Consider the following 22238-nt stretch of genomic DNA (forward strand, 5'->3'; position numbering starts at 1 on the left):
CCTCATGTCCCCACTGGCCCATGTGTCCTTCCTTTGTCCACTCACAAGCTCCCTCCCCACCTGCAGTCACAGCTACCACAACACTGCCTCCACACCATTTCCCAAAGGTGATGGACACGGGTAGGAATTTTACTGCTGTGGCTCCCAGGAACACTGATGCACATGTACTTCTCCATCAGCACTAGACGGTATAGGCAGTTGGGAGCAGAGGTGACAAAGCACTCACAAGCACACACAAGTGGAAGGGTGGAAGTGCAAGCATCAGAAGGTATGTATGAGTAGGGAGTCAGTAGTAGTGGGCCCCACCAGAAGCTACAGGGCCCTGGCAGCTGTTGCACCTCATCCTGTGCTGCTGACACCAGCCCTGAGAAGGGTTCTGACTTGTCTATGGTTACACTGAATCTATACTTCTGCTGCACAAACTTAACCACACATTATTAACTCTGTCCTGTAAGGAGGCATTGCATTGCCCAGAACATACTGCAGAAATGTAAGTACTAAAAAGGACACCAACTACATTGAAGCACAGAATATACTTGTGCTCCTGCTACACCTTGGAGCATGGACGACAGAGCATATGTCCCTTATAGGGCAAACAACAGAGAGAAAGGAACTAAAACTATGTTCCATAGAAAGGCCTATTGGAAGAAACAACTCAATCTGTGACTCTGGCATGCAGTCCTAAAAAGACTTTCCAGGGAGTAAGGCCCAATAAATAACGTTAGACTTCTGAGTAGATCCACTTAGGATTGCTCTCTTTGAGAGCAGCTTGTTCTTAAAGCAAGATGCTCAGTAGGCCAAACCAAGAACATCAATACACAAAATAAACAGAAATATAATCATTACAAACAACAATAAATAAATATAAGCAATACACATATATATACAGCACTACTGACATGCACTGCATTTTGCAGAGTAACAGTTAAACGACAGGGCCCTAGTGAAAACCATACAATCTAACATTCAACAGAAGAAGGACTTGTACCAGAGGCTTGCTAGAAAAGATGGAGTTTGAGAAGGAATTCAGTGAGAGAGAATGCACATTATACAAGTGCTCCGGAATAGAGATGGGCTTGAACCAGAAAAAAAACAAACCATGCGATTCGAGGTTGATCACATTTCACGAACCATGAACTTTCACAAACCTGCCCCGGTTCAGGAATCAGTTTGTTTTGGTTCGTGAATATGTCACTTCCGGGCCAGCAAACCACCACTTCCAGGTCAACAGAAGGTCTGCAGGAAGTCCATCCCCTGTTGCTTAGGAAACTGATTGATCAGTGCCAGGCTGTCTGCAGTGATGAAATGAAAAACGAACCAAACAAACCAGCCTAAAGTTTGTGGCGGTTTGTCAGAAATGGGATCTGACAAACTGCTGGTTCACAAATCACAAACCGGCCTGGTTCATCACAAATTTTGGTTCATATTTCGGTTTGTGCCCATTCTTTTCTGGAAGTAAGATAGAGTGGAACTGTTTAAAGGAGCATAATTCTGGAGAGCTAAATCAGCAAAGGTCATAGTAATTTAACTGTACTATGGATATATTTATAGCAGGTGACATTCATTCTTTAATCTCCATTTAAACAAGATTAAGAACATTCAGTTTTATAGACAGAACCGTTACTAGCAGAAAAGATGGTATCAGCATCCTAATATGGTACGCTCACAACAGGTTGGAGAAGGCTGCACTGTCTCTCTGGACCAGCAGATGGAGATAACAGTCTTATTCTTGAGAGCAAGATCTGGGTCCAATAGCACCTTAAAGACCAACTAGATTTCTGAAGTATGATGAGCTTTTGAGAGTCAATGCTCTCTCGGAAGCTCATACTCTGGGAATCTAGTTGGTTCTTAAAGTGCTATTGGACCCGGATCTTGCTCTTTGACTGCAAACCAACAAAACTACCCACTGAAATTAACCTTGCAAGGAAAAGGCATCTTCTGCCTACCTCCCTCAATAAATGACCAATAAATGACACATTCTTTTGTGTCAACAACTCAAGCAAAAGGTTGGGATCAATGACTCCTTTCCATTAAGTGGAAGACAGAGCAAGTCCTTCTATGAATTGAAGGTTTTCTTCCATTGGAGGAAAACTTACTGCGTAGCAGAGAGGGCTGGTGGATCCAGCTCATTATTTCCCACTTTTTGTCTCCTAACCTGTTCATGTCACCTTTAAAATGTTTTGGTTTCCAAATTCTCTCAGACACAATTTCCTGCTTTGACTCCAGCAGCCTCCTTTTCTCTGAGCAGTCTTGATAAAGAAACTATTTTCTTTCTCAGCCTAAACGCATTCACTAAAGTAATATTCTGTATGCACCCTAGCCACTTCTGAATGCTTCCACTGTTGTTGTCAAGGCTGCACTCACAATTATTCTGCCTACTGCTATCTATTATACCTATTATACCCCCATCTTCCACTGAGGAGAACAGTGAGACAGCAACCCATCATGCTTAATCTAAATCCTGACAACCACCTCCCAAGTACCTTGTGAATGACGCTGCAACTGATATTTTTTACACTGTGTATTTTTAAGTTACGTATGTCTGTGTTACCATAAGCTGCCCTGGAAGCCTGTTTTTGCTGAAATGCAAAATATAATAAATACGTCATCTATTCTGCATGTAATGAAGCACTAGAGAAACGGAACATAAAGACACGATGCTAAAAACCAGAACATGAAAATCCTCACATCAGTCTTCTCATTTAGGTAACACACAAATATGGCTTGGTTGTCCTGTGTGTTACTTAGTCAAGAGCAAAAGCTCCTTCCTGACTTCACACAGGCGGGGGATTACATGTTTCAATGCTCTTGCATTTTAAACTAAATAAAAACCTCTCTGCTCAGAGAACACTAGCTTGCCTCTCCTTCATCCACTGTGATGAAATTTTAGTTCTCCTGGTTACTTAAACAATTACAAAATGTGACTCTTTTTGCCTTTCAAACTTAGGAGTTTAAATATATTATAGGGTTTTTTTTCCTGCATGAGACATCAGTGGCAGACAACACAGTCTAAAACATTCACAATTAATCTCCCAAGATCTACTTTTTAATGTAGAGGGTAAATTTCTTTCTAGTCATTTCAGATGTGGGAGCGCATGTGACTGACCTGCCTAGTTTCCCCCCTTAAGTGCTTGCTTTCTATGTGCAGGGGATTTTTGTGTGTGTGGCAGGACATTAAGTCATGTGAGCCACCTACATTCTGCCCAGAAGCAGATTTTCCACTTCAGTGAGAACTAGTCCTGAGGTAACTTCCAGGACACCTAAATAAGACAAGGATATCAATGTGCAACGCTGAATGCTCAGTGGATTTTCTAACCTTGCTCCCTTTCATCTCGAACTCTTGCTTTGATTTTTTTTTATTTTAATGCTTGCTACACTGCTCCTGCTATTTTGACTTTTATATAAAGAGGCTATTGTTTGTAAGCCACCTGGAGAACAATGTCACGACTCAAGGCAGCAAATAAATGGTGTACATAAATGCATCACTTATTCAGGAGATTAAACTGCATCCCAAACAGTTCCTTTAAAAAAAAATTCATAACCAGGGCACTCATATCGAGCTAGTAGCCATGGATCACAGAGCTGTTGTAACCCGTTCCTTTCCACATCTCCTTATACAACTTCTGTTGTGTAGTGACATACTGCACATGGCTTTATGTTACCAGTTGTGGGGTACAGTGACTGGATAGGAGGAAGACCCCCAATCCTTCATAGGCCATATCACTTCGAAGGAGACTGGCCAAAGTCTAAAAGTAACATTTCACATGCATAATAATGTACCTTCTAAAAGTGATATCCTTAGTTATGTGACAGTCAGGACTTAATACCATATTGTGGCCTGATGCCCTTAGGATTTCCAGTCCAACTTGAGATATCACAGTAGGCAGGGAGGGAGATGTAGGTCTATTGTAAGAAGCCCAACTTCTAATCCATGGATCTCAAAAAAGATGCTGTAAATTTAAAACTTGTAACATCTCCAACTTTGCACATAAGTACACTTATGAATGAGATTCAACAGTAGTCTGCTTAACTGGATCCATTCTCTGCTTTGCTTACATGAATAAGAGGATGATCAATGAAGTAAAGGAAATGTAACACATCTTGGGTCCTTTTCACACTGGGAGTTTAAAGTGTTTCAGTATCTGTTCTGCTTCCCATGTCTGCAGAAGTTGCAGGTAGTCATGGGACGCAGTACTGATGTTTGTCTCTGGCATCCCCGATTCCCCCCCTTGCCTGCAGACATAGCGCAATTTTATTTTGAAGCCACTGCCAAGTCACGTCTGGCCCGATTAATGTTAGTGTGAACTCTATACTACCCTTCTGCTTCTTTTCTCCCCTTTCTCCTTTTCCTCCGGAGCAGATTGGTCTGTGCGGAATTAATCACTCCCACCTTCCTCTGAACTCCTTTTCCTTCCTTTTCATCAGTAAAGCAAGGCAAGGGTCATAAGGCTGCTTCTCCATTCACTTTCTTCCTCCTGGGTATGCACACATTCTCTTATTTTTTTTTTCAAACTCAGGAACAATTCCTAATGTTGCTGCTTATTCCCTGCTGGCTTTAAAAGCCAGAGAAGGGTTAATTGGCTGCTTTTTCCTTCCTCCCTCAGGGGTATGTGCACACTCTCTCTCTTTTTTAAAGCTAGGAATGAGTTGTAACATTACTGCTCATTTCTCTGGGCTTTAAAAGCCAGGGAAGGGTTAAATGGCTGCTCTTCCCTCCCTCCTGGTGTCTTTCTGCTAATGCCAGCCCTTTGCAAAACAAAGCATGAAGCAGTAGCATTTTAACCCTTTCCTGGCTTGGCTTTTTAAAAAAAGAGAGTGGAACAAGCACGAAAAGTACAACTTTATGTATTCCTAATTCTAAGCAAACATGATGGGAACCTGAGGATATGTGGCTTCCATACCTGGGAATCTCAGCCTCTATATAGGAAACGATGGATGATTCAAGCCAACAGCCTGATTCTCTCATCAACCCATCACCATTTGCAGACAGCTATTACTAGATCAACGTACTTCTATCTATGAGTATATTTGTTTTGTTATATATATGCATTTATTTGTATACACACACAAACACAAACCACACTGACCTATTTGCAAATTCCGTTTTATTCTATTTAAAGCCCTCCACTGTAATCTGGAAGCTCCTGTTGCCTAACAAATTGGGACCCATATTTGATCTCAGGAATAATAATATTTCAGTCCTGGCAGCTAATCTATGAACTGCTCTGGATACCCTGTAAAAATGTCGTGGTGAATTATGACCTAGTAAAAATGCTAGTGCGCATTGTTCTGGAAAACTGGTGGGGATGAGGGGGGGACATGACTCACTAAAAGGAGTGTTACAAAAAAGAGTTAAGATTCAGTATGAACAACATTTGAATAGAAATTACTTCATTTTAGGGTCAGCAGAAACTCATAGCATAGCTTTTTCACCCTCTATCCAGCCTCAAATCCCGCCCCCCCCCAAATGCTGCTTTGGGGGGATAACAGCCTGATGTCGGAGTCAGAGGTCTGAAGCAGTAGTAGAGAAACGGTGGGTGGGTGGGTGGGTGGGAATCCTTTTGCCAGTGGAAATGCTCCATGGAACCAAGCCATCCTTTCTCAGTTTAATCTTCAGAGTGTGACTATGTCCATAAAGCTAAGATTCTTCAAGGTAACATGAAGAATGGTAAAGAAGTGAGTGACTAATGTATGCTTCCAATCTTAGCTTCAACTGCAAAAGAATATATCTGCTAAGACATGGCATGTGGGACAGTGGAACTGTGGTTAAGATATAATGGCATCTTTATAGTGCAACCTTATGCATATTTACTTGCAAGTAAATGCCATAGGACTAATGCTTAAGATTGCATGATTTACACTTTCACAAATATGAACTGCAGACATAACTGCAGATCATTTACATATCACAGAAGATGGCAAATTATAGGATCTCAAAATACTGTTACAATTTTTGTGATAATATTAAATTGTAACCATCAATTGATAAAGTTGAAGGTGAATTTCAGCACTTAAAGTGAAAAAGTTCCTTTTTAAAACTTATTTCTTCACCATTTTATCTATAAATTTTAAAAATCTATTTTTGCAATGAGGAATAGAAAAACACTTAATAGGGAGAAGTAGGATTTTAATAACTATTAGATCAGCACCAAGCCCTCGAGTTGCTTAGTCCAGATTCATAACCATTTCTACATTTGAGCTGAATATAAATCAACAGGTTTTTCATACAAGTATGAAAATCAACTGAGGAATTTGTTTTTGTAAATGAACACAAACACCTTTGCTGGCATTTAAGTAATCTCATCTAGCTGAATACAAGATACATTTGCAGGCCAAAGCCAAAGAAACGAAACCTCATGGTATTCCTTTTATTTCCCGTAAAAGTGGCTCTTTGCCACTGTGACAACACAGACCACATCAAAGGGAGGTTTGCAAAAGACACAGCGACTTACCGAGTGGGCATATTTGCTGTGCTTTTTATGTAATTCTTCTGCTAAAAAGGCAGTTCTGTCTCAGAGCCTAATCCATGACAAAGCCATTGATGCAGTAAGGGCTAAGATTTGTCGTTATCACAAAGATCCACTTCTAAATCTCACAGCTATTTTTATTATGTTGCGCTGTCTGCCTACAAATAGGGTCCAAATCGTTCTGATTCATATCTCCCACTTAATCCATATAAGGATCACTCCTCCCTACGTGTTAGGAAAGCAATGGCCGCTATTGTGAAGTTCTTACAAGGGGTTCATCCTCTCTTTGAGAGGACTTGTTCATTTTGCAGCAATGAATCTATATACACGAAGAGACCAACCCTATATGGGAAATGCAGAGAGACTTATAAGGAGAGGAAGAGAAAGTTGTCAGCTTGCTTATCCATCTCCTTCCTCTAACACACTATGAGTCCACTTAAATGAAGATTGCTCTGGCCAAGTATATGGGTTGATAGAGCCTCATGATAATGAACCATCAAATGGGTTGGATCCAGACTAAATTCTCTGTCAGCTGAACTCCTGTATCCCCTCTCCCAATGCAGCTCATTGATCTCCATGAACGGCTGCTTTGGGGGGGAATGTAGGAAGGGGAAAATCAGTGGAAACTGCCAATGCATGACTAATGCCAGTTGAGGCACAGCAACCTGCAAGTGCTAACCCTTGTGCTGGGACCTGCTCCTACTGCTTTCCTTAGCCCCAGGAGACTTCTAGGGATTAGATAAGTAGAGGAGGTGAATTTCTTTGCTGGAAGAGGGGCAGGTGCAGGGTTTATTTCCTTATGGTAGAGGTGATGGAGTGAGGAAGATCTTGCTAGCTGCAAGCAAGCATCAGCAGAGTTCCATCTGAGCAAATTTCCTTGTAGATACTGAAGTTTGGGTGGGACCAGAGGCACAGGCCAAAGGGATCTTGGCCTGTGGTTCACAGCCAGTGCATTTGGATCACCCAGCTACTGAACCAGACTGAGACACGCTGTTTTGTTTGGTTGGTTTTATATTTTTCATTTTACAGTTGGAAGTAGCTTCCTTTAGGGAGAAAGAGCAAGATAGTCAGACAGGAGACAGAGAAGAGACATGCACATGGTTTGCAGGAGGTTATGTTGTACTGCATAGGATGGCTGCACAGATTGTGAATCTCCCCACCATCTCCACCACACTCAGCAAGGGAACCCTATACAGAAATCTTCCATTTCTTTCATCTGTCTTATATTGAAAACCACCTACGCTAGGGCCAAGACAAGCAGGGAGAGCAGGGAACCACTCCCTCTATTGGACTCTCCTAGAATATGAGCCAATCACCACCATTTCTTGCTGATCCAAAGCTTCATAGTTAGGAAAGGTGTTGGACAAGAGCTAGGAAACACATGCTTGAATCCTCACTCTGCCATTCTGGATGACCTTGGGCCAGGCACACACACTCAGCCTGGCCTACCTCACAGGGCTGTTGTGAGGATAAAATGAAGGAGAATAGAACAATGTAAGCTATTGGGGAGAAAGGTGGGGTATAAATGAAGAAAATAGATTCATTTAATTTGAGCATTAAGAGGTAGACAATAGATCTATGGTCCTCTAACCCTGAGAGAGGCTATTCTGTAGGACTGCAACCAGCGGGAGGGTTGGGGACAGGGAAATGGGGGGAAGTGTAAGTGACATTGGCTATGTCAGAACATCACTTCCGAATAAAACTCAGAAGTGATGTAGAGTAAGCTCTAGGAATTGCTGGATACTCTATGGTAAAACCACTGAGATTCTGGTGATTCCTTGAGCAACTCTGTCAGTTCCAAGTTTTACCCTGAAGTGACATCTTAACGCAGCTGATATTGCTGGGTTTTTTTTCTCCCACTCCTGTTCAGAGTGGTGGTGGGCAAATAAAGCTGCCAGAGGAAGGCCCAGAAGCCTTAAAAGGTGCTTCACATAGTGCTCAACCGTGCACACCCCACTGCTAAGATTAAACTTAAAAGAAGTCTACATATATTAGCCAGCTGGAGAACTTTACTGCAGAATGCTGCAAATTCTTTCTTTTTCCTTTACTATGCCTGTAAAGTGGCTACTGAACAAAGCCGATTCCACCACTCGTAACCTATCTGTAAATGAGAAATAATTGGTAAAAGGCCATTTAACAGCTGGTAAACCATACCCTTAAAAGAGTAATCTGCTACAGTGAGATCCAATTCTCCTGGAGCCAAAGATGGGAAAATTCTTTTGAACTCAGAATAGCTTTGGGTATAAATCATAATACAGGAAGCAAAAGGGAGTTATTCTTCCTGTATTTGTGCACCTTCCCACAGGGAGAGTAATGATAAGTGTAATGATAGGAAGCAGAGCTCGTTCACACTTCCTTTATTTATGCATATCATTATCAGCCAAAGCCACTCCAGGAATCACTTTCCATTGGTTTGGGGTGAAACTGGGTCAATGCATGCAACTAAAGAGGTGAGGCCTCTCCTCTGTCAATTAAACTTGCTGCATACTTGAAGAGTCATTCTGTTAAAGGAAACCATAACCCAAAGCCTTTCAAAAGTATCTGTTCTAAATAACACATCCCCCCTCCGCCCCGCTAAAGCCGTGCTCCCAGGTGAGATCTTGGAATATCAACAGGATGTACAAGCTAGTGGTTCAGAAGTTCACCTAAGCTACAGCTATGGCTGACCTTGATTCTACCATTCAGTCTCAACAATAGAGAGGAAGCAGGAGCCGCCATTCATTTGTTCTGGTGGCTCCACAACTGCAAGCACTTTGTGCCTCTCATCTGTCACACAATTAATTAAGGCCACTGGAAGAATGGCACAGAACAGAACACTTCAGTGGGGAAAATTGTAGCAGTCTCTGAACACAAGAGAATCATATCATATTTTTCACTCATACCAGGTCCTATTAATGGTAAGCACTGTAGCTGGCCCTTGAAAGAATATGTGCTCTCACTGATGAAACTTCAGATCCAGTTCTAAGTCCACTCTGCATCCCATGCACAGCAGTGGTTTTTAAAAAAATCCCCTAACTCATGTGAATAGGATGGGGTTTCTCCCCTTCAGGCCAGCCATATCTGAATGGCTTGAAGTCTCTTTTCCATGATACTCTAGTTGGGTGACTACATGTTACTGCCTCACCAACCATGATCTAAAAGTTCTTCAGATCTCTCACAGTTTGGGGAGATGGGCAGTGTTCACACCTAAGTTGGACTCAACATGACGGGAAGAGATCTACAAATAACTGATATACTTGGCGAAAAATATGCAAGCCAGCAGTGTAAAATTTATATATGTTAATATATGTTATTTAAAAAAATGCTTGCTTTTCAGATTTCAATTATGGATGAATTTCCTCATGAAGCTAAGTGTGTTGAACTTTTACTGTAGATGATACATCAACTGCTTTCTTATTTACTCTAATAGGTAATCAGCCATAACTCTATCGATATAACATGCCTAGGGCAAGACACTTTAGACAAACACACACACACACACACACTCGTTGTTTATCAAGACAGCTCCTCACAGGCCTGCACACTCCATTGAAATTCAGTGCAAAGTAAATGGGGATCAAATGCATGAAAATTTACACTAAAATGTTGTTTTTTAACAACAGAGAAACAACATATATAAAGGTAGTATTGACAGGAATATCTGTAAGCCTGCTGTGTATCCTTTAACATCTCCAAGGAAAGCTTTTTAATCTCCAACAAAAATCGTAGATTATGGTAACTAACATAACATGAGAACTAATGAGGCACAATAGTTCAGAATAGGATCTGGGAAACCTGGGTTCAGATCCCCACACAGCCATGGAAGGGCACAATATAACCTTGGGCCAGTCACACATTCTCAGCCTACCTCACAGGATTGTTGTGAGGACACAATGGGGAAAAGAGAACTTTCTATGCCATTCTGAGCTCTCTGGATAAAGGGTATGATGAAAATGTATTACGCAAATTACCTCCTTTCAATATATAATAACCACTGATTAGTTTCAATGAAAAGCACATTCTGTTTCCCTTGTCCAAAAGCACATCTGTCCTACACAAAATCACTCTCATCAGGCACACCACGTTTTAAATTAGACATTTAGCTGATTTTTTTTCATTATTATCACACTTACCTGTGAAAGTTATAGCCCCAAGCTCTTAAAACAATAAAGGAGCAAAAATTGGTTTTGCCTTTGTATCTTTCAATGAATCTTGACCAAAACAGAACTGCATGAAGAACTATGGTGAATTTTCAGCCCAAGGTCAGCTAGGCTACTGGCTACATAAATCCACAGAGAAAAAGTAGTTTGCAGACGCTGGAATGAAAATCTCTTTCTGACCACGTTTTTCCGTTCACCCAATGGTCTATAAATAGCTGTGTCAGAAATACGTCCCCAAGAAGTGCTTTTTGCTTGAGCGGTCTTTTGGCTCATACACCAACAAATGAACGCTCGATAAAAGGTGTCATCTAATCCACTTTTTCATCTCAGTCATTGAAGCCAATGTGCAATCAATGTTCTTAAATAGATGCTGGTTAGAAACACTAACTACCAAAAATGGCACAAGCACCCATTCTATTTATCGTTAGCATATCATTTAGAAAAAAGTTGTTAAAACTTGATAGGCAAGCAGCTTTGACAACAAAGTGACAGAACAGACTTCCTTAATAAACAGAACATTCTTGAATTACTCAAAGCTAGTATATGCTGAAGTAATACCCCGTTTCCCACACCCACCTCCGTAACAGTCTGGGTAACTCTGAGCATTCTAGCCCTCTTAACCACCTTATTGTTAAAACTGCCTTTGTATGAGGCTGAATGTTTTTATGCCGCTTTACACTCCAAGTGGGTTGCCTATTAGTGGTTTTAACTTTGATAATTAAGATTCCTTGTTGTTTTTATGATCTTATTGCTGCATTGTTTTTATCTTGTGAGCCACCTTGTTGCAGAGAAGAAGGGGCATACATGTTTTCTGCAGTTACCACCTTGCAAATGGGCAATATCATCAGCTGCAGCTGTGTAGTGACCCCCAGCATATGAAATGGTATGCCTGAAGAGGTCAGAAAAAGCTCCTACTATTTTGGTTTTCTGCAATCTATGCAAAACTGAATTATTTAAGAGAGTTTTTTTTAAAAAACACAAGTAATAGAACTGTGCTGTAAGGAAATGGTTCAGAGAGACGCTTTGGTTAGAGGGGAAGGGACTGTAGACTATACTGCTGCATACTGTCTTTTGCTGTAAGTTTGCCCCTTCTGGGTAATTTCTGTGCCGTTTAATACATTAATTCAAATTGCTTATGTTTCATTTCTGCATTGTTTCAGCACTGTACAGGATTTCTTATTGTTTTCAAATTTCTGCAACCCATACCCTACTGTATTGTTTGTTGATTGTCCCAGATGGTGACTGCATTGACTTACACTGTATAATCTGCCTTGAGTATCAGGGAGAAAGGTGGACTACAGATAACGTAAATAAATACGTTAAATGGTTTACCTTCTGACGCTGCTGAATGTTACTCATGGTATCTGGCTGAAACTCCAGCTTGTCAGACCGGCAGAGCTTCCAATACAAAATGATGATGATAAGCAGTACCACAGCCACAGGAACTGCAACACCGACAATAATCCATAGATTGTTCTGAGATTCTGGAGGTGAGTCTTTAACTCTTTCCACAGCTGCAAATTTTCAAATGGGATGGGCGGGGTGGGGAGAGAAGAATTACAAGTTTATTTGTGATAGTTATTAATCTATCAAATCCTAACACTGTATAGTCATAAGCTCTCACTAAAGTATGTGCATAAGAAACAGCAGAGGAAGCAAAGTTATGGATTTGTACAACTAACCATGCCTGGCTTTGAAGGTGGCTCTTGTCCCTATATTGGCTGAACTGTAGGAAATTTGTCTGGCAAACACAGTTCACTTAACACAACAATACGAAAACAGAAAATGTTCAGCACACAGCTATTAATGGCCTAGCTGGGAGTAGGCAAATAGAACACTGAAAAAGGCAAGGACACAAGGGACCACGGAAAACAAAATGACACATGCAGCAACATGAATGGATGGCCAGCTGGATGAGTGGTGCCACATGTACTATACAGTGCCACAGATTTTCCATGCTTCCAACACAAGTTAGAGGCATCTTTAAATATTTCCGCCAATCTTAAGGCATAGGATACCACTAGAAATGGGCACATATCGAAATACGAACCAAAGTTCATCATGAACCAGGCCGATTCGGTGTTCACAAACCAGTGATTCGTAGAACAATTTTCACAAACCGTGATGAATTTGGGGCCAGTTTGTTCGATTTGTATTCAGTTTGTGAAGCCAGACAGCCTGGTGCCGATTTATCAATTGCCTAGGCAACAGAGGGCCTGGGCATCTGCAGACCTTCTGCAGCCCTGGGAACACCAATGTTAGCCCTCAAAACTTTGATAGGCAGCTCTGGCTGCCAACCAGAGTTCTCATTCTGCTCTATGAGAGCTTCACTCATCTGAATAGGGTCTCCTGCAGGTGCCAGGCTGCACACAGGTGAAGTCAGCAGCAGCCCATACATGGGCTTTCTCTGTGGTGGCCCCTATCCTGTGGAATGACCTACATGAGGAATTCAGAAGAGCCCCCACTCTCCTGGCTTTTTGTAAACGATGCCAAACCGAACTATTCAAAAAGGATTTTTACTCAAATGGGAGGGTTGTATTTGTAGGGATGGGGTCTCAGATGCTTTGGTAATTGAGTTAGGGACCATAGACTTCATAACTATATTGCCTTACGTATTATCTGATGCTTTAAATATGTACTCCTATGTATCGCTATGTTGTCTAATGTTGGTCCTAGAATTGATTATGTTCTGCTTCAGTTTTTTTTCTACTCTGTATTGGATTCTTGCTAATACTATGTCTTTTAAACTTGTATTTATTTACCCTATGACACTGTATATGGAAAGGCCCTTGATACTATATTGAAATGTACTTGATACTGATTGTACTAATCTCATACTGTGTAATCCACCTTGAGTCTCAGTGAGAAAGGTGGACTATAAATGACAGACAAACAAACAAACAAAATTATTCGGAGTCCCAGTTCATGGTTTCACTTTCCAGCCAGTGGAGACAGAAGGAGGGACTGCTCCCCTGGAATTTGGAAAGAGAGAGGGAGGATTTTGGAACGTTTGGTGGCATTGCTGATAAACTCATCAATATCTTTCTTATTTATTTCTTATTTAGAGCACCTGTCCCAGCTGGGAAGGTGCCTGAGTCGTGGATTAGGTGTTTCCCCCACCCCAGTCTCTGTGGCAGCACCAGCCTCAGGGGCCAAGCTTAGTGGGTTCCTCAGCTGAGGGCTCACAGTATGTATTGTTTTATTTTTGTTCTTATTCTTACTTTGAGCACCTGTCCTGGCTGGGATGTGCCTGGGTCATGGGTTAGCAGCTTCACCCACCCTGTGGCAGCGTCAGCCTCAGGGGCCAAGCCTAGTGGGTTCCTTGGCTGAGGGCTCTTCTTATTAGCTCCATGAGAGTTAGGAGAGGAACACTGCCCACCGCAATCAAGGCTGGACTGAGGGAATGGGCGCCTGCAGGTGCTGGACTGAGGGAGTGGGTGCCTCTATGGCTACATGGTCACGTACACCAGTAGAAACATGGTGGCAGCCACGAATGTCACATCCCTTGAGGGCATTGTCTGCATGGTGCACAAGCTGCACCTGGTTGTGAAGGATGCTGTTGGGCTGGGTAGGATCACCAAGGCCAGCTGGGACCAGGGAACATTGGACACACGTGCCTTGTTGGACAGCTGCCAGCATCTAGCTGCCCACTTTTCCAGCAGCATTAGTTCTTCCCACCAGCTGCACGGGAGGCAGAATCAATTGTCCTGGTGGATCAATTCTCCTTCATAAAGTTCAACCTCCCCCTGCTGGTCTACCCCTCATCGGACCTAGGGGATTGAAGATCCAGATTCCCCCACACTGGAAGTTAACCTTGGCCCCACCACCAACAGCTGTCTGGGGGTACCATTGCTCGGACCCCACCTCAGCTGCTGTGCCACTGCCAGGCTCAGGGGCCAAGCCAATGGGTTCCTCGGCTGAGGGCTCCTCTTTACAGCACCTGTCCCAGCTTGGAAGGTGCCCAGGTGGTGGCTCAGGGCTCTGACCCCATCCCCAGTCTCTGGGCCACTGCCAGGCTCAGGGGCTCCTCATTATGGAATGCAATGCTGTTATCCCAGGGTGTCCTTCCCCTAGGATTTACCTCCTCTCATGGATTGCCTCTGTCCTTTCCTGTCCAAGAATATCCTATCTCCCCAAAGAACATCTTCTCCTTCCCCCCAAGATTAACCTCCTCTCATAAATTGTCCCTGTCTCCTCTCCTTGAAAAGAATATTCCTGTGTCCCCAAGAACATCTCCTTGACTTGGGGAGGGTGCTGAGGGGGACCTATAAAGGTGGGCAGAGACAAGGAGCTGGTGATGAGTAGTTGGGAGCGAGCCAATGAGTTGGAGAGATGAGAGAGCATGACAAGGTCAGAGACAGAGGGAGTGATGCTGGCCATCCCAATGGAGGGAGAGGGCGATCCAGGGTGTCTCCAATCCCCTCCTCCCTGCATATCTGAGACTTTCCTTGAGCCCTAGCCACTGCCCTGGCCAACTTGAAGGGCGTGCCACCTCCAAGCTCTGACGAACAAGGCCAAGAGCCTGACACAAGTCAATTGGCATTTGTGGCTGGCTCCCATCATATCTAATGGAACTTTCTTGGGGGCACCTGCTTTGGGGGTCTATAACTCGGACATCTGAAACACAATCTTCGCCAAACTTGGAGAGTGGCTGGAGGAGATCCTGCTGAAGACTTCCTGCAAGTTTGTAATCTTTGACTGGGGGCTGTTCTAGGGTATTGGGAAGTGATAAACCACAAACCAAATGAACCGTTACACAAACCAGGGTAATGTTCGTGGTTTGTGAAATGCAACACACCACAAACCTCACAGTTTGGAATTTTCCCAGTTTGTGCCCATCTCTAGATGCCTCCTGTATACAGTTTTTATACAATTTTCTATAATTTCTACATTCTTTGAAAAACGATACACGTTTTCCTGCCCCAGCTCCATTCCCCATGAATACTTTTAGCTGTTTATATATGAAAAATAAAAAAATGGCAAGTACAACTTTGAGAGTAAACCCTTTCATTCCAGCAGACTGCACTACCATTATCCATATATCAAGATATAAGTTTGGAAGTGGTTTGTCCTGAAACTGGAATTTCACAAGCTTAAGTAAAGTATATAGTGTGTGATTTAAGGGATTTAAGCAGTGGTAGCAGAAAAGGAATTTGAGGTAGGTGAGAGAATAGAAATCAGGTAAGGAGACAGATGAAAAAGGCAGTAGCAGAGAGAGGTGCCATTGGCCTATTTCACCAAATTTAGTGACACAGCAGTGGGATAAGGCCACTTCACTGCACAGCCATGCTCCTATGTTCTCATTGCACCGAACGACAAAGACAGTCTACAAAAATCCTCAAAGGAACTAGGATATTTATAACATCAAAGGGACAGTAACAATCTCTTTCTTTTTAAAGGCCATAGCTATTCAGTGAGGTTTTGGATCAATATATACTTAATTTTTTTCCTTTTAATATTTTAATGTTTGTAAGTTTATTTTTCTGATGACTGTCATGTTTGAGTATGGTTAATATTTTTAAAGTTATAAAATGCCACCACACCCACATGTGTACCTACGTGCCCACCTCCTTTATCAATCATGATGCTCCATGCTGTTTCTAGCTCTTTGCCATGGACCAGAGCAGAACAATCTTTCCCCCTTGTATTCTGCTACCTGAATAGATAGGTGACTTATGCTAACTAGCTTTCAGGTTAGTTTAGGGAGCTATGGGAGCTATGAAACCACATACTTTCTAGAATACACGAAAGATTTTCAAACACATGAGCACACACTACCTAGAACATTCTTGAATTTTTGGTCAAATCGAAACCAACAAACAGAGAAATTGAGCTATGTTTGCAAGTATGTAACTGATGCCACTCAGCTATCTTTCATCAGATTTTTATGAAATTTGGCCAGACTGTATTCTTTACCAGAGAGATTCTTCTTGATATGTTTCATATTCTTTGGAAAAATCATAAAATGAACAAAATTCTCAGGTTGTATAAACAGTAAAAGGATGAAAAACACACTTTGAAAAACAGTTCTGTAAAACCCCTCCTGCAACTCTGATTTCTTGTGGGATTTTTAAAAGGTAGTCTACTCCCAAGAGGACAACTGACCTGCCCATCAACATCTATATTCACACAAAACCACTGTATTCGTCATTTGGTTGATCAACTAATTCTGAAGTTGTGTTGCTATTGCTATTTCCTAAATAACTGTGTAAACCATAGCACTGAATTGCAATATTAGAGGGGGATCCAGGGCCCCAGATGCATGCACAGGGCTCCCCCCCACAAAGAAGCCTCTTGTGTACAATGGAAAGGACATATGGGTGTAATCCTGCAATCCTGCTATGCTGTGCTATTGCTAACAGCACCAACAGCCAAGATCTAGCAAATATGGGAGACAGTACACTCCATGGCCCAGTAGCTGTGCAACTACTAGATGTTACATTGGCCATGAGACAGGCTGGATTTCCCCAATCCATTTTACAAACAGACGTGATGCTGGGTAGACAGAAGAATTCCAGGGTTCAATTCAGCTTGGGAACATGGCACGAGTGGAGGAGGAGCTTCAGTGTGTGAGAAGGCCCCAAACTTGGGCAAACAGAGCCCTCCCCCCCCCCAAAGCAATTTCAGTTCAGGAAAATGACATGGAGGGAGAGAAGCCCCTACTCCCCTGGCACCAGGGCTGCATTCGACCCCAGAATGCTTGAGAATGTCTGTCTGTAAAATAGATCAAGGAATCCTGACCTGACTCATGGTGAACATAATGTACAGTTTGTCCCTTGGTTGCAAGAACTCCTGTCCAGGAACCATGTGCTTGGAGACACTGTGACCACCTCAACAAATTACAGCAACATTTGAAGCTGTTGCAAGGACCATGTGTTATCTGAATCCCAGATACGTTTGATGTTTGCCTGGGCCAGCAAGCCATCAACACAGCACAGCAGATAGGTAGATTACACACTTTGTTCATGCAGAGCATAATGATTCCCTCCAGCAGAGAGAACAGGGTACACTTCTACAGGCAGCCCAGGCTCTGGATTACAGCACAGGATGTGCTTACATTATTAAACTGGGTGGTAGATTGCCTGGAATTGCCTGTAAACCATGTAAAGCTTCCTGAAGGAAGAAAAGGATACAAGGAGAAAATAAAAGGGAAAGAGCATTTTCTGCTAAAAGGTGTGTGTGTGTTATGTGCCGTCAAGTCGTCTTCGACCTATGGTGACCATATGAAAGAAAGACCTCCAAAACGTTCTGTCTTTAACAGACTTGCTCGGATCCTGCAAACTGGAGGACGTGGCTTCTTTTACTGAGTCAAACCATCTCATTTTAGGTCTTCCTCTTTTCCTGCTGCCTTCCACTTTTCCTAGCATTACTGACCAGGTGCTTGGAGACTGTGCTAAAAAGTAAAAATTCTAAAAAGTAATTGTAACAAAATCACACATGACTTTTAAGTCATTTAGACTTTTGCAGTTTTGAACTGTGTGCTGGATTTGACATAATAACCTGCTGCCCGCGGTAATTTTAATAGGGAGACAGCCCAAACCCCAGACCTACAGTCTATTTGGGAAGGAGTGTCTTCAAGAGGCTCTCTATGCCTCTCATAGTAATTTTGATTGAAGGCACTCTGGTTGGAGTACAACAGAAGTCAATGGGCTTAGAAAGGTGTAACTCACTATGTGGAAAAGTGATCATATGCAATATTTACCCCTGTGGGGAGTAGTATGGGAAAGCTAATAATCTCCTTGCTACAGGAATAAATATTTCAAGTGAATGGCTCCCCATGTGGGCAGAGGACCACACGGTAAATGGTTCTTGATGTTCACACAATATTTTCTCAAAAACACTACGTGGATCTTTTATCACAGTGTTTCTTAGCAGGACTCACGCTGTGCCACTGGGCCTCGAATGCGGTATCCAAGGACGATGGCAGCTCTTTGGATATCCACTCTATTAATCAGGTCAGATGTCTTCACAGCACTGAGCCTTTCACCATCTTGATCTTCCACAAAATAAACCAGCATGACTGGGTTGTCAACGCCCTCTATTTGTGACACATTCACAATCTGGAAAGGGACATAAAACACTTCAACGCTTCAGATTCAAATGTCTTGTATTGTAAAGGTGCTTAGGTGGGACTCAAACTGGGCTTTCTACCCAATAAGCCACAGCGCTTTACAACTCGGCTCAAGGGAGCAAGTGCAGTATAAAAAGTGGAGAGGACTTGGAGACTTTACAGCCCAACAGCACTGTCTGGGCTGCTATCTCCAGTCCAGCTTCAGGCAGCACCAGACTAGACTTCTGCACATGACAGCTGGGACCAATTAGGGTATCTCAGGCTCTATAAAGCCCTGACTAGCAGGTTGCTTTCTTTAGCCTAGACAACTCATCAGTTGCAAGCAGTCCTAGTTCAGACTTAGTAATCGTGCTCCCTAAGCAGCTCTGCCTAGTGCCTTCCTAGGTATCAGTGCTGGCTTGCCTGTGATTTTGCCGTCTGCCTCTCATCCGACTCATCAGAAAACCCCACTACAGACTGCTTTGAATTGCCTCTGGTTCCTTGGATTGAGTCCTGGTATCCTGTCCCCCCCCTTTACAGTACTTGATGTCACTACTATGTGAAGATTCTTTTTCTTGTATTCATTTTATTGGGGATAAAACTCAGCGTCAATACTATGTTAATCCTAGCTATCCTGTGTTGCTTGCGAGTGCTCTGTCCTACCTGTCACTATCACTGATGAACACCGTGGCTAACAACCTCTTTTGAGCTATTCAGACAGGCCTAAAGTGACTGCTCCAGAGAAACTTTAATTTAGCAAAAACTTCAATATGAAGACTCCCAAGCAATCCATGACTCCTTCATGGGGCCAGCAGAAGGTATACCACACTATTTTGAGTAGGACCAGGAGCAGTTAACTTATTACAGAACGAAACAGTCCACGGTTAGAGTCTGTGGACACCGTTCACCTTGTTAGAAAACCTTCTGAGTTTTTCTTTTACTAAGCTTGGAAAATGAGGAGGAGTTGGGATTGACAGGGGCATGGGAGAGAAAGCAGAAGGAGTACAGGCAAAAAAACATGTAATCTATCTAAAGCAATAACGAAAGAACAACAGTAAGTCAAACCCCTACTCAGTCCAATTATCTCAGATTCTCATACTCTCCAACATTTCACAGATGAAAACAGACCTCCCAATTCTCACTTCAAGGACTGTATCAGGAGCACCCGCCTTCCCATGCTTTCACGTACTGCTGAAGGCTGCATTCTACCTGCCATATTCATTTTTCTTTACAACAGCCCATTTTCCCACTGATTTTTTTAAAAAAACAATGTTGGTTTTGGTCAAGAGAGTTGCACGATATAAAAATTGTTTCCCAAAATGCAAGTCACTTCCAAGAATGGAAGGAGGGAGACAAATTTCACCAATAACTCCCCCCCTCTGCATTGCAACTTTGCTCCTTGGAGACCAGGAACCCTCAGAAACACTGTGGGAAGGCAGAGGGAGGTGTGCAGTGGAAAACAGAAGAGAGAGAAAAAACCCTTTCCATTGGTAGAAAATGATGTGTGGATTCAATCCTTATGAAGAATCATCATTGTCCTCAATTATAAACACATACTTCATTAGCTGCAAGTGTGGAAAATAGCAGACCATGCAATGCTTGATGACTTAGTGCTCATCTGTTTACATGGATTTATTTATTTTACAGCATTTACACAGCCCACCCTTCTCAAAAAGACTCCAGGTGGATATACTCTATTACTACTCAAAGATTTTCTTTTGAGACAGCGGGGAAAAAGTTGCACCCTGAAGAATGCCCCTGATAACAACCCATGTTCACAACATTTTTTGCTCAAGAGCAAAAACAGGGACAGTCATTCACCAGAAAGCTGGCATTAAACACACAGAAACACCCCCCCCCCACACACACACACATTCCTGGCAATGTAGGAAAGATGCAGCAGATGGATATTGCTTATTCTGCTGTTACAACCTGACCACTCCTTAATCCCAGGAATTCAGCAGTAAAATATAAATCAAACAGTTGGAGGGATAGTTATCATAGATGGGTAGATTCCTTATGAATTCTCTTCTAGTATTACCTGCACAGCATTGTTCCCTGCAAAAGTTGCCCTTCTCCATATTCGCCCTCTGCCCAAAGCCTCATTTAATAACTGGGCCAGTTTCCGCTCCATGTCAGTCTGGAATATGTCCTCTTGAATTTTCTTGTTAATGACACCCAAAACAACTATGTTGAAAGAAAAACACAAGAAAGGAAAAAATAGTATTTGAATATGTAGCTTCAAATGTAGGTGATTTCTAGTATAAGAGAGACCACCCCAAATAGTAGATTTGGAATGTCTGATTGATTGATTGATTGATTGATTGATTGATTGATTGATTGATTGATTGATTGATTGATTGATTGATTGATTGATTGATTGATTGATTGTATTAGATTTTTAGTTCGCCCTCCCCACCAGACGGGCTCAGGGCAGAGTACAACATTGAGGTTTATCATTGCTTGTATTATATGTATGTAGGTCCAGAACGTGGTGGTTAGCAAGCATTCTTTTCCCTCAATTGTAAAACTTCCTCTTTCTCATTCTGTTTCAGAATAAAGGCCTGATGTTTACAGTGCAATCCCTACCAGAGTTACTCCAGTCTAAACCCACTGAAATCAATGGGCTTAGACTGGAGTAACCCTGTTTAGGATTGTACTGTTAGTGTCTGTGTTCCAAAGCTTCTTTGAAATGAATTTGTCCTTTGCTGCCACCATAGATATTAACAGCATGCAAACGCCAGAGTCATCTAGGGGTTAGGGGACCAGACTAAGATTGGAGACTCAGGTTCTATTCCCTACTCAGCATAAAGCTCACTGGGTAACCTTGGGCTAATCCTTCCCTCTCAGTCTAGCCTACCTCATAGGATTGTTGTGAAAGTTAACACAGAGCAAAGGAGCACCACGTACACTGTCCTGAGTTCTTCCATAGTAAACACGTGCTTCCAAAGTGTTTAGGTTAACATGTGTTTTGTGGGATAGAACTGCCAATTTATTTGCAGGGGAAGGGGTGACCATGGAAGGGACTGTCATTCCCAACGTATAAGTAATTTAAAACTATATTAAAACTGCTAGACTTCTAAACAAAAACCATCTCTTACTATTATGCAGTCCCGTGTATTTCACATGAAGGAAGCTTTTACTAAAAAAGAGAAGAGGGAGAGCTTCCAGACTAAGCAAAGTTCCATAGTGTAGCCTCCCTGAAATTTCCTCCTCTGCAACATCTTTTAAAACTTATCCTATATCCTGATATTATTGTGATGCATTTCCCCTTCCCCATCACTGGCAGCCAATTAAGCAGAGAAACGTACATTGTAATCTATTATACTTTTATCCTTTCTTTCCGCAAAGGAGCTCTTAGTGGCTTTCTTGGTTTCTCCTTTCCCCCAAGAAACATTATAGGAGAGATTAGGAAGAGGAAACTTGATATGAGTCTGCCATTTGAGACCGAGGAGACAAGGCAAGAGAGAAATGTTTTAAATAAATATATCTAAATAAACAATTTTTAGCAGCAGCTCTGTGGTCCAACCAGCTTTCCTGCTAGTGAAAAAGAGGGGAGAGGGTCCTCTTTGACCACCAAAA

The 22238-nt window shown here is 42.3% G+C and overlaps 1 protein-coding gene across 1 annotated transcript in view; it reads right to left on the reverse strand.

The window, feature by feature from the left end:
- Positions 1 to 22238, reverse strand: part of KIAA1549 (KIAA1549 ortholog) — a 128038-nt gene that overhangs the window by 19427 nt on the left and 86373 nt on the right. The window contains exons 8-10 of the mRNA XM_054987821.1: positions 20698 to 20843; positions 18489 to 18666; positions 11939 to 12120 (exon numbers count right to left, since the gene is read on the reverse strand). Coding sequence (XP_054843796.1) covers positions 11939 to 12120; positions 18489 to 18666; positions 20698 to 20843 — 506 coding nt within the window. The remainder of the gene's footprint in view (positions 1 to 11938; positions 12121 to 18488; positions 18667 to 20697; positions 20844 to 22238) is intronic.

This window comes from Eublepharis macularius, chromosome 9 (assembly GCF_028583425.1).
Source record: "Eublepharis macularius isolate TG4126 chromosome 9, MPM_Emac_v1.0, whole genome shotgun sequence".
Taxonomy (NCBI): domain Eukaryota; kingdom Metazoa; phylum Chordata; class Lepidosauria; order Squamata; family Eublepharidae; genus Eublepharis; species Eublepharis macularius.